General features: G+C 40.5%; 1 protein-coding gene across 1 annotated transcript; it reads right to left on the reverse strand.

Moving 5' to 3' along the window:
- Nucleotides 1–5,506: 5,506 nt before the first annotated feature.
- Nucleotides 5,507–9,094, reverse strand: STEAP4 (STEAP4 metalloreductase). Its single transcript, XM_010225804.2, has 4 exons — nt 8,629–9,094; nt 7,513–8,040; nt 6,861–7,025; nt 5,507–5,823 (listed from the first exon to the last, which is right to left on the reverse strand). The coding sequence occupies exons 1-4, from the start codon at nt 9,082–9,084 to the stop codon at nt 5,554–5,556; spliced, it is 1,419 nt and encodes a 472-aa protein (XP_010224106.2). The 5' UTR covers nt 9,085–9,094; the 3' UTR covers nt 5,507–5,553.
- Between the last annotated feature and the right edge of the window lie 3,009 nt (nt 9,095–12,103).

Here is a 12,103-nt window from a genome sequence, read left to right on the forward strand (position 1 = left end):
TTCAGGAAGCTTAAACTTGGCAGCAATCTTCATTGCTTTTAGAAAATGCATAGGGGCCATAAATGTGACAACTCCTGATAATTCAGGAAGGAGTTAATTGAGTTAGTATCTGCCTGTGTTCTGCAGGAAGAGAGAATAGTTGATCACAAGGTTGCCTTCCAACTCCCTAGTTTATCAAGGTTGTGGTTAGAGAACTATTCTTATCTTTACAAAACCCATATCCAATTCCTTTCTTTGCCTCAGACTTCCTATGTGATATTTTATGGGTCACCAAGACAAGGATCATTAAAGAAACTTGGGATGTGTCCGTGATGGAGGTAAGTGTGGGTCAAAGTGCCAACTTCTCTGTAAAACACAATGAAGTGTAGGAGCTTGCTGAGAAACACAGAACTTTTGTCCATGCTTGTCCCTTGAAGAAGAGCAGCTTGAAGGTGTTCACCAGGAAGGATCTTGTCATAAAATTCAGCATAGCTGCACACTCTTTAGCCTCTCTAAAACTGGAAATATTTGTCAGGCCCTGACAAGCTTGGGAATCTTAATGTGTTGGATTTATTTACTCTGCAACACTAAGCGGCTTTGGTAGTAAAACAGGACTGGAGTTTCTGCAGTGTGGCATGAGGGCTGACCTTTAGACAATCCAATTAAACATAGGATTTAGTTTCCATTCTTTACTTTTGGGATTGGAAAACAGAAGCTACAAACCAAACAAACAAACTCTAATCCTGTATGTATTTAACATAATTCCCTATAATTATTTCTGCACCCATCACCCATGCTGATTCCCTCGGTCTACTCCAAGGGATGGATGTGGGGTTTGCCCTGTTCCTGCCAGCTCCTGCACCATTACTAGTCAAACAAGGAGGGCAAAGAGCGGGATTAAGGGGCCACCTTCTTCTTCCCAAGGGCTGCTCCTCTGGGCCACTTCCTCAGGTAACTGCTCACCTTGTCCATCACTTGTTTGTCTTCTTGATCTAGAAGAAGGTAGGCTTTCCTTTAGGTTTTCTAAAATCTCATTCTCATGACATGGGTGAATCAGATTCACCAAAGAGCCAGACATCTTGTGCTTGGCTTTGTTTCAATCCTTCAGCTATAAATGAGAATACACAGTAGTAACAGTCTCTGTCCTGCATCTGGCCAGTAGGACCTGGCATCTGGCCTGGACTCTTTCCCCTGGGGAGGCATTTTTGCCAGCTATATTCACTACTGACAATATAAGTCCAGTGCCTGATGCAGAGAGCTGGGTTCTTTACTGCCTGTTGGGGTGTGGAGTGACAGCTATTTTGGGAAGGATTCTGGTAAATGTTTGTTAAGGAGGACAGCGTAAACTGACTTGTACTAATTTGGGTTGGGGAAAGAGGGAGGTGGTGAGAGCTCAAAACCTGAGTCAGATTCCATGGCTGGCCAAGATCAAACTTTTCATGTGATATGTACCGAATACTAAGGCAACCAGGTACTGAAATACTGGTGCCATGCAACAAAAGGTAGTAAAAAAAGTGTAACATTTTCTGTCATAGAGTCAGTAGGAATGAAGAAAACCAGATGCTTCTTTCTTTTTCTCAATATTCTAACCATTGTTTTACTTTTTTTTTTTCCATATATTCTTTTCTCCACAAGGAGTCTTTGAAAATACCCATTTTCTTCTCTTACCTGCCTCCCTCAGTGCCAGCACTCTGCGGTAGATAATCTGTCCCAAGCATACTAATTTTATTTAAATTATAATGACTAAACATACTGTTTCAGAAATGAAACTATCTAAAGACATTATTCAGATAGCTCCATTCCTTCTTCCTATGTTTATCCAGACAGGTATGTTCCTTTGATGTTCTTTGACCTAACAGTATTCAGCTGTTATTTTTTCCTTCATTTTTTATGTTTTTTTTTTTGAACTCTCAAAGAGAGGTTTATAGAGAATATACCTTTCTATCATCCATAAAACTAGAAAAAAAATAATGAGTTATAAACTAAAAAAGGTTCCTTTGCACTAATGTTAGTTTGACTGTATTGGCTGTAGTTAAGATAGGTTAAATCTAAACAAGTGAGAAGAAAAGCAAGCACAACAAAGGAATTGTGTTTAAAAGAATCCTAAATTATGGGCATATTTGGATGTGGAGATGAGTGAGAGAGGAAGAAAAGATGTACATAGAGACATAACCCCCCAGATTACTTCACAGGATCACAGAACAGCTGGAGTTGGAAGGGTTGTTTGGAAACCATCTGATCCAACCTCCTGCTCAAGCAGGATCCACTAGAGCAGGTTTCCCCGGGCCATATACAATTCGGCTTTGAATTTCTCCAAGGATGGAGGCTCCACAACCTTCTAGGCAACCTGTTCCAGCCTTCAAACCACCCTTTCAGCAAAGAAGTGTTTCTTAGTGTTCAAGATAAAATTTCTGTGTTTCAGTTTGTGCTAGTTGCCTCTTGTCCTGTCACTGGGTACCACTGAGAAGAGTCTGGCCCCATCACTTTAGGTGTTGACTCTGATTTCAAAGTACAGTAATGCTAATGCATTATTCCTGTAGAGATTCTTAAAATATATATACATGTGCAAATATAGGCCTTTTTTTCTGCTTTTGGGAATCATATGTAGCACATCCTTTCCAAAATTAATTTCACAATCCCTCTTATGTACATTTTCCAAAAATATCAATACATAAAAATATTTAAATTATGAAGAACTCAGCCTTGAAAAATGTATACAACTTATGAACACTTTCCATAACTGGTTGTTTCAAAAATATTGCCATTTAACTATGTTAGTTTAGCTATGTTGGTCTAGCTATTATGCAAACTGCTTTCTCTGCAATGTTCATGAAATAAATGCATAAATTTGTGAAGCAAATACTCCCCAGCTGCCCGAGAATAATAGGATATAAAATCCTTCACTCAGGCTGGAAAAACAAGTGCTGCTGGAGATCTGATCTCTTATTATCTGCTGAAGTCAACAAACAGCCTGCTGCTGACTTCAAATGAGGGGCCTTTGGAGCAGCTCCTGAGCGCTGGCTCGCTCCGACCTGCCCCCTGCAAGCAAACGCCGTCGCTTGTTTGGTTTGTACACAACAGATACTGGCACTTTATTCCTGCACTAAACCACAAATTGCAAATTGTCCTGCCTGCTTGGCGTTTTCAGTAGATCTCGGTTTATGTTTCAGCCTTACAAAGGTAACCTAGTACAGGTCCTAAAATAAGTTATTTTATCTTTTCTGCATGATCTACAGTCCCGTGCCTATCTGAGAATACGATATAGTACTGCCCTCAGCAGGATATAGATGGTATTCAGGCAGACTGTAATCCATAAAGGAAGGTACTTCCCTGTGAGGTTAATGAAGATGTGGTTTGGCCTAGCATCCACCGAAGAGGGCACTCTGATATGCAGAATCCAGTGCTCTGGGGAACGAAGACACAGAGCACTTGTTATATTTGTATCTGATGAAGCATTGCTGTTAGATGAGCATTTCTTGCCACAGATTTTGCAGTTCAAATGCCAACCAATACGTTCAGCCGAGAGACAAAAACGGGCAATTTTGGCTCTGTATCTACAGAGGCCGAGACCCCTGTAAATCCATTAAAAGTAACTGTAAAAAACAAACAATATAATATTTTTGATAGTTACTATTCTTAGTCATGTAAATCTGGGGAAAATTTGGCACAGGGAGCAGAATTTGTGGCCAAGATGGCAAACATGGGGTATATCCATTCAGTTGGCTGCTGCTTGTTTTCTTCACTGTCTTTCTCTTCAGCCAAAACAGACATACATAGACACACACATATGGTCCCTCTGTTGTTCTCCATTATGTTGTTGTTCTCAATATTAACTCTCTTACCGTCTTTCTTACTCTCTGCTTGTGTCTAGAGGGAAGTCTTTCAGTGAGTCCGAAAGAGTTATTATGGACATCACCACAACAGCATGACTTCTTTGGCTCCTTGATCCCTTTACAGTAAGTGCTTCCATTAGGTTAACATGGAAAATCTCTAAGCAAACCCTGAAATGAGGTACTTCTCCATCCTTCATAGGTCTGTAATGCTGCAGACATCAGTCAGCACATACATACATGGCATGCTGAGTATGAAGTGTGCACCTATGCTGGTTAGTAGGATCACTTGGTGCTAGGATTATTTACAGTAAATCTGACTGCATCAGTTGCTGATACACTAGTCTCCCTTATCATTATCTTGGTATTAAGAAATGTCTTTGACTGTGTTTGACAGTGTTTGTTTGAAATAAGTTAGCTGTTGCATGTTCATACTTTCATATTTGTGAGTGCGCTCTTGATGAGATAGGGAAAAGACAGAGGGAGAGAAGATAGTGAACAGTTCTTTTCCTATAAAAACAAGCACCTTTGCCTTTTTTTTTTTTCCCTCCAGAGTAAGGAGGCTGTGAAGTGAAGATCCAAGAGCAGAGATGGTGAAAGGCCACTACCAGCTGATGGTTGGTGAAGACAGGATCCCATTTTATTCTCCAACCCAAGGCTAAGCACCTGAGTACAGCAGCAGCCACATCCTATCAAAATAAGTTCACAAAATGATATGGAGTTGAACACTTTAAGAATTTTTTATTATTATGGTTAAAATATATGTATTTTCCACAGAATATCTTTAATATTGCACCTAAGGATCTCTTTCTGACAAAATTAGCAATACTATTTTCATGACATTTAATCTTGATATATATACAAATCCCTGATTTAATAGGATTGTTCTTCAGTTTCTTTCTTTGCCCACTGCATCCAGAGTTACTGGCTACTTTTCACATGTACCTGTAGAGAAGCTTAGGTGTGTGACCACCACACCTGAGGTCTTCCTGGCATTTTTTTTCTCCTTCAATCCCTTCCTAGCTACAGTTGCAGTACTACAGTAAAGCAAAGATTCAGTAATCCTTCACCCATATGCTTTGAACATGGCAATTCCTATCCACAAGCCAAATGAGCAAATCTTGCTCAAGTACCTCTAAAGTATCTTTTACTTTAGAGTAAAGTATCTTTTGGATCAGGTAATCATGGAGGATAAAGCAATACTCTGAAGAACTGAGCTCTTCTTAGGCCAGAGGAAGGCCCAATTCTAGAGAGGCTGCTGGCTTCAGTGATGGGATCAGACCGTGTGTGTGTGTGAGGGTGAGGGTCTCCTTGATGGGAGCTTGTAGGCCTGAGCTAGCATGGGCAAGACAGGGAAGAGCAGGAGTCACCACGTAACAGCAGAGGTTTCCCTGGTTCTGCCCAGCCTGGGGTGAGATTCAGAATGACAGAGGAGGGATGCTGGGCATCATTTTCCTCTCTCCTATTCCTGCTAGGAATAGAGGGCAAAGAAACAAGGGGGAAATATACTCAGCAAAAATGAAGGCCTAGGCCTGTATCCAAGGTTACATGGAGAGCAGGAGCTCAGCTGGCCCCTTGTTTGACTTACATTTTAATCTTCTGACTGTGAAGTGTTTTTATTTTATTCAAGGCCTTTCCATATTTCTCACTTTTTTTCCTCACCTTCCAGATGAAGTTGGATATGGGTTTCATTTTGATACTACCTCCATAATCTTTTCATTTTTGAAAATGCAGACTGGTTTAATTATACAGCAGACTTGTTGATAATATAGTGTGACTGTTCAGAGTATCGAGGATTTCTCTCCCAGCCCTGCCGGATTCGTGTGAGTGGTTTATCAAGACAGGGAAGTACAAGCACAAATTTCACCACTAGTACAATGCATGGAACTATGAGAGAGAGCATGTAGGCATTTGGAAGGTACCATCTGTACGATGACGCATACAGGAACCTCTTCCCACCATAAACCAGGGTGTGTGCAGTACACAAAATCAGGGTCAGATATCCCAGCTTGGACTAGGGGGAAAAGAGAAAGAAGAAAAGAAATGGAGGTTAAAATAGTATGCGATACATCAGAATAAATGCAATTTACGGTTTATAGTAAATTTTAGGGAATGTGCTAATTTGGGGGCCAATCTGGGGCTACTGGGAAATACTTATGAATATAAAGGCTGCTACTCTTTTTAATAAAGCGTCATTCAGATGGTCCTAGGTGAAACATCATTTTGGGTCTTTTTTTCTTGTGAACTACCCTGCTACTTTTTGCCAGCAAACACATACTGCCTGGTGGTTGTCATGTATATGAAACTGCAGAGAAAATGGTCAAAACCAGATCAGAGATCCAAGCTGTTTTACACTGTAGTGATAATGCAGCCTGAACAGCGCAGGTCTGTATAAAACATTCAGTGACTTTTCTTCCCTTTCACCTTCACTCTTGCAGAGCCCTGCACCCTGCATCAAGCTTCCTCTGAACCAAGGGCTGACACTGCAGTGAGACCAAGGCCAGCTTTAGAGCCTGTGGAACCTGCAGATTTCCTTCCTCGTTGTTGAGAGGATCTGTGTGATAAAGTCGATTTTCAGACTCATATTTACTGGCTTATCAATTAACTGAGTTTTCATCCGAAGCAAAGAAATCAGCCCAGTAAGTGACTGAAATATTTTGTGTTTTAGTATAATTTAGCAGTTGGTAATTCTACAATGTCAGCTTTCCGTTTGTCATTTAGCAACTCAGGTCTTCTTGTTTTCTGTGACTAATGTAATGATCCCAGTTCTCCCATCAGTTCAGAGTGTTTGGGGGTCTTTTTGTTTTACTTATTTTTTGTTTTCTTTTTTCTATTTTTTTTTTAATAGGAGAGGTATGTGCTGTATAGCTATGCAGTTTTTTTTTTTTTACCTTGTTATGGTAAAAACTGCACACCACATTTGGAGATACCAATGGAGAAGAGCACTAAATCGCTAGAAAACCTCTCTGAGGTCACAGTTTACAAGGGAATAGGACATTCCTTGGAAGAGGCAGAGGGAAGAAGATTTATTAAAGAAAGTCTTTTTTGTACCTGCACAAATCGAAATTCTCGCCAGTTGACGCTGTTGCTGACTGAAGGCAAGGAAGTTATTCCCAGCAGCACAAATAAAAAAAATCCTAAAATCCCCAAAGCCAAGTAAGAGTCACTAAGCCAGGCATTACTGTTATTAAATTGATCTGTTCTGTTGTTCAGTGCCTAAAGAGAAGAAAACTAGATATACATTAAAGTGTTAACAGTTTTAGGATTAATATGCAAAAAATATTTTAAGATATCTGGAAGAAAATTCTTACAACATTATCTAAACATTATATACAACACTGTAACATTATATAAAATGTTATACGTGAACTATCCTAAAATGAATAAAAAGTCACTGTCTCTTTTTAGAGACTCTCTTGGAACGGTTATTTGAAAAGCAGAAAGGACGTTAAAATAAATACAAATTCTGTGTCCCATTATCTATAATTCTGTGGTGCTGCATGTTTCATACTGCTGTAGATCTACCACTGAGGACACATATGTGATCCTTTTTTGTTAAATAAGGTCAGAAAGTCAGGATACGTGCCATTAAAGGTATACGCAGAAAAATATTTCCTTAAATGATTCTTAATTTTTATAGTTTCCCTGTTTATTTTGTTGACATATAAACTATGTAGAAAGGAGGGAGAAGAGCAAAACTTACCTGGGAAATGACTCCGCTATTTGTTCTCCATCTTACATAGTAGCGAATTGGGATAACAAGAGTGTACAAAACATGTAGAAAAGCAAATGCCAAGGCTACTAGTCCAAGCTGTTTTCTACACAGCATCCATTTGTCCAGCCAGTCTGGGAAACGACTGTATTTGGTACCTCTGTATAACTGAATAATTGCAGCAAGTACCCCCGGAAGATAGACCAAGGCAAGAAGGATGAGTGCCAGTATCGGGCAGATCCGATTTGCAATGGAAATTGCAATAAAGAAAGAAAAATCTTTCTTTTCATTAACATAAGGATAAATTACATCACGAATCAAACAGTAGAAGAAGAAGAATGCAATTAGGCCAAGAGACAAGAAGATGGGGAATTTCCACATTGGAAAGAGCTGCAGAGGGTAATTCTCTATTTCCTGAGCAGCCAAGAGGGATCCCTGATCTAATGGTGTGAGACCCAATGCACGGACAATATCCATCACCATTTGTTTGGCTTTCTTGTCATCTCCACAGACAAACACCTGCAGCCAAAAACAAACAGAAACTCTATTTTGACAAACTTTTGTGATAATCTTTCCTGCTATTCTACGTGAGCACAAATTTCCTATACTCATTGGCTTCCTTGCTAGCCCTGGTCTATGAGTTATTTCTTGACCAACAGACCCAAGAACTAAGTGTCGTATCCCTTCCTTTGGAGGAGGAGATTGTTTCAAGTGACAAAATTGTATCTGCGAAAATAACAAACTCTGACACACCTAACACAAGATTTTTCCTAGAATACGTTGATTTTAAGATAACTTTTGAAGATTCTGCAAGCCACTTGTAAGCACACGTGGTGACATGAGATTCTGTAAGACTCCATAGACAGGAGCAAACTTTTCCACTGCCACTAGCTGTCGTTGGTGTAGGTTTGTAAGAACTCCATGGAACTGGGCACAGAGATCTCTAAAACATAGCTTATTAGAACCCTAGATTACATTTTAGTTCACATTTAATTATTATCTCGACTGTCTCAACCTTGCCTGATTCGTATATCCCATGTGTTTTGTCTAATAGGTAACAGACTGCAGACTGTTAACACCCTGTGTGCTGCCACTGCTCCGTCTTACCTGTCGGCTTGCGTCCAGCGTGCCGGATTGCAAGGCCCAGGCTGACACGGTGTTGAAGGCTTTCACAACCTTAGCACCTGGGATCAGCTGAGCAAGGTATTCTGCGTTGGATTGGGAATACTGGTTTAATTTTAAGTTGTTGCTTACATCCACCAGCACTTTTCCGTTGAGAACTTCTGCTAATGGTAGAAGGAAGTTGTAATGTTGCCTCGGGATTGCTATAAAGATGATGGAAGCTTTCTGTGCAGCCTCTGTGTGGCTCAGCACCTCAGCACCCTTGGGAATCAGGCTGGATATCTGCACCTGTCGGCTTCCAAACACAACGGAGTAGCCGGACTGAATCATTTTATATGCCAGAGCTCTTCCAAAATCTCCTGTTCCAAATATGCACATTGTCTCTTTTTTGTTCGAAGTGGTAGAAGTCAAAGCCATGGCATTGGAAGGATTTGAATTCATCTGTTAAAAAAGAAAATGTAGCAGGGAAAAATAAGCAAAACATCAATCATGAAAATGAAAAGTTAGTGTGGGTTCTGCCTACACAAAATAAATGTATGAGAGCTTTCTTGCTTCTTAATGCTTTTTCTGGACATTCTTCTGAATACAAGACTTTTGGAAGATTTTTGTACAGTTCTTAAAAGCAAGCTCATGTGTTCAGTTCTTCATCACTTACAGTACTCTCCATTCTTCTTACATTTTTTAATAATTCAGCTGAATTTTGCTGTTTTCTTCTCAGAGAGGAGTGCACTAATCAGACTAGTACCTGCAAGGTCATCTCATAAAATACTTGAAGAAGAGGCATTAGAAAAGTCAACTACAGTCTCATGTGATGTCCTCAGTATTTCTATAATATGAGTAGCCAGTGTCTGTTTTATTATTGGGCTCTAAATTCCTAAAGAAAGTCCTGTGAAGTATTTGGCCAGAGGAATTGAAATATTGCATGTTGAACATTTATTTTTGATAGTTCTATATTACTCATTGCTCAAAATTCTCTTTGTGATTTTTAACTCCCCTCCTTCATCACTGTATCTGGGAGCTCCAGAGTCTTTAATGTATTATCCATGTTGTACATGCACGTGTGTTCTGTACCTTGAGTGAGAGCCCTGGGACACATTCAAAATGAAGAGTGTCGGCTCCAAAGATCTTTTAGTAGACCCACATACTGTTACGCTTACTTTACTGTTACCCTGTTACTGTTAACACTTGACAAAAGGTGAACTGAGGACAGAAAAGCTAAGGCCCAAAGGCAGATCTCCTAGAGGGGCTGGTGAGAAACCCCTCTCCTAGAATGGCCAATAATCCAGTACTTAGAGCAGCCATTTAATTTGCATGGGGCCTGATTCAAGTCATTCTCTACATCTCAGGTGAGAGTATTAATTAAAGATGTGAAAATAACTGATTTTCCAATTTGCAGGAAGGAATTGCATGAAATGGTTAGCTAGACTTGACGCAAATTGCTCTGCTACTCTTGTTTATTAACCCTTCACTTACTTACACTCTTCTGTGAAGCACTGTGCAGAATGCAACTATGCCAGGTAGGAATGTTGAGATAATGTCTTTTTTTGTATGTTATATTAATAGATGATTGCAACTTATTACGTAATAAGACTCAACTTTACTTTTTCTATTGTTTTTTTAACAAAGTAGTCTCCTATCTAAATTGGAGAATAAACCTTGTTTGTAATGCACTATTGTCCAGATGAAAACTTCTCTATCTGCCCTAAGGAAATCATTAAGCTGATGCTGAATGAATATGCAAATTCTCCTCTCCAAAATAAGATTGAAAAAAAAAAATAAAATGGATGTTATCGGATTTTATATTAGGTAGATAGTTGAAGTTACATACAATTTTTTGAGGAGGAATAACCCCAGACACCAGTACAGGCTGGGGACTGACCTTCTGGAGAGCAGCTCTGCAGAGAGGGACCTGGGTGTCATGGTGAACGACAAGCTGACCATGAGGCAGCAGTGTGGCCTCGTGGCCAAGAAGGCCAATGGGATCCTGGGGTGCATTAAGAAGAGCGTCTCCAGCAGGTCGAGGGAGGTGATCCTGCCCCTCTACTCAGCCCTGGTGAGGCCGCATCTGGAGTATTGTGTCCAGTTCTGGGCTCCACAGCACAAGAGGGATGTGGAGCTGCTGGAGAGAGTCCAGCGCAGGGCCACAAGGATGATCAGGGGCCTGGAACATCTGCCCTACGAGGAGAGGCTGAGGGAGCTGGGCCTGTTCAGCCTGGAGAAGAGAAGGCTGAGAGGGGGCCTGATCCGTGTCTATAAGTACCTCAAGGGAGGCAGTGAGGAGGATGGTGCTGGCCTCTTTTCACTGGTGGCCACCGACAGGACTAGAGGAAATGGCCACAAACTGAAGCACCAAAAGTTCCACAGGAACTTAAGGAAAAATTTCTTAACAGTGAGGGTGACAGAGCACTGGAACAGGCTGCCCAGAGAGGTTGTGGAGTCTCCTTCTCTGGAGATCTTCAAAACCTGCTTGGATGCAGTCCTGTGCCACGTGCTCTAGGTGACCCTGCGTGTGCAGGGGGGTTGGACTAGATGACCCCTACAGGTCCCTTCCAACCTTAATGATTCTATGATTCTATGATTTTTGACCTTAAAAAAATACATATATATAATATTCACCAGGAAGAAATAAATATTTAAAGTGTTGCATGTGTTCATTAATACAGAACAGCTAATTTGACAGTGAACATGGAACTCATCAGAAAAGAGAACAAGAGTGACATGAAAAGCAAAGTTAATGCAGGGAATACTCTTTTTTAAAAAAAAAATCTTAGAGCATTGTCCAATATATGAAAGGCCTTTACATGAAAGTGAATATTATTCCATAGAAAGCTGAAGAGAATTAAAGCTGCTTGTAATAATAATGGACTAATCTAAAATAATCCAAAAATGGAAAAAGTAAGCAACAATTAGCTTTTCTTATTAAAAATTATTTAATGGGAGTGCATACAGCTGTTACTGAATCTCTGTTATGCTGGTACACATATTGCATTATCAAGAACAATTATCTGGTCTTTAATTCACACTCATATAACCTGTTCTGCCTTGTGCTGAAGCATCCCGCGCGCGGACCCCCGGCTGCCTTGGGCTCTGCGAGCCAGTCCCAGCGCCCACAGGCCGGGCGCAGGCGGCAGCAGATGGCAGCAACGCTCTGCTCCGGGCGGCCGCGTGCGCCGGGGAAACCCGAAATACCAGCAAAGAAGTGTATAAAAATCATTCCATAGGTACCCGTATGTTACCTGAGAAAATGCCGTAGAGATTTGTATCTATACGTAATGTTTGTGCTTGTGTCTGTCACCCTTACACTACAGAACTAATGATGCTTTTCGTTATTAAAAAGATATTCCATGCAAGCTTCTGCAATGATTAAATATCCCTTTTTTGTGTTGTTACAGTTTTCTAATATAGTTCTTATTTTTCTTAAAACTGGTGGTAATCTCTCATCTGATCATGACTTGGTCAG

Source organism: Tinamus guttatus, unplaced genomic scaffold (assembly GCF_059628265.1).
Source record: "Tinamus guttatus ecotype Peru unplaced genomic scaffold, ASM5962826v1 Tinamus_guttatus_pri_ptg000509l, whole genome shotgun sequence".
Classification (NCBI taxonomy): Eukaryota; Metazoa; Chordata; class Aves; order Tinamiformes; family Tinamidae; genus Tinamus; species Tinamus guttatus.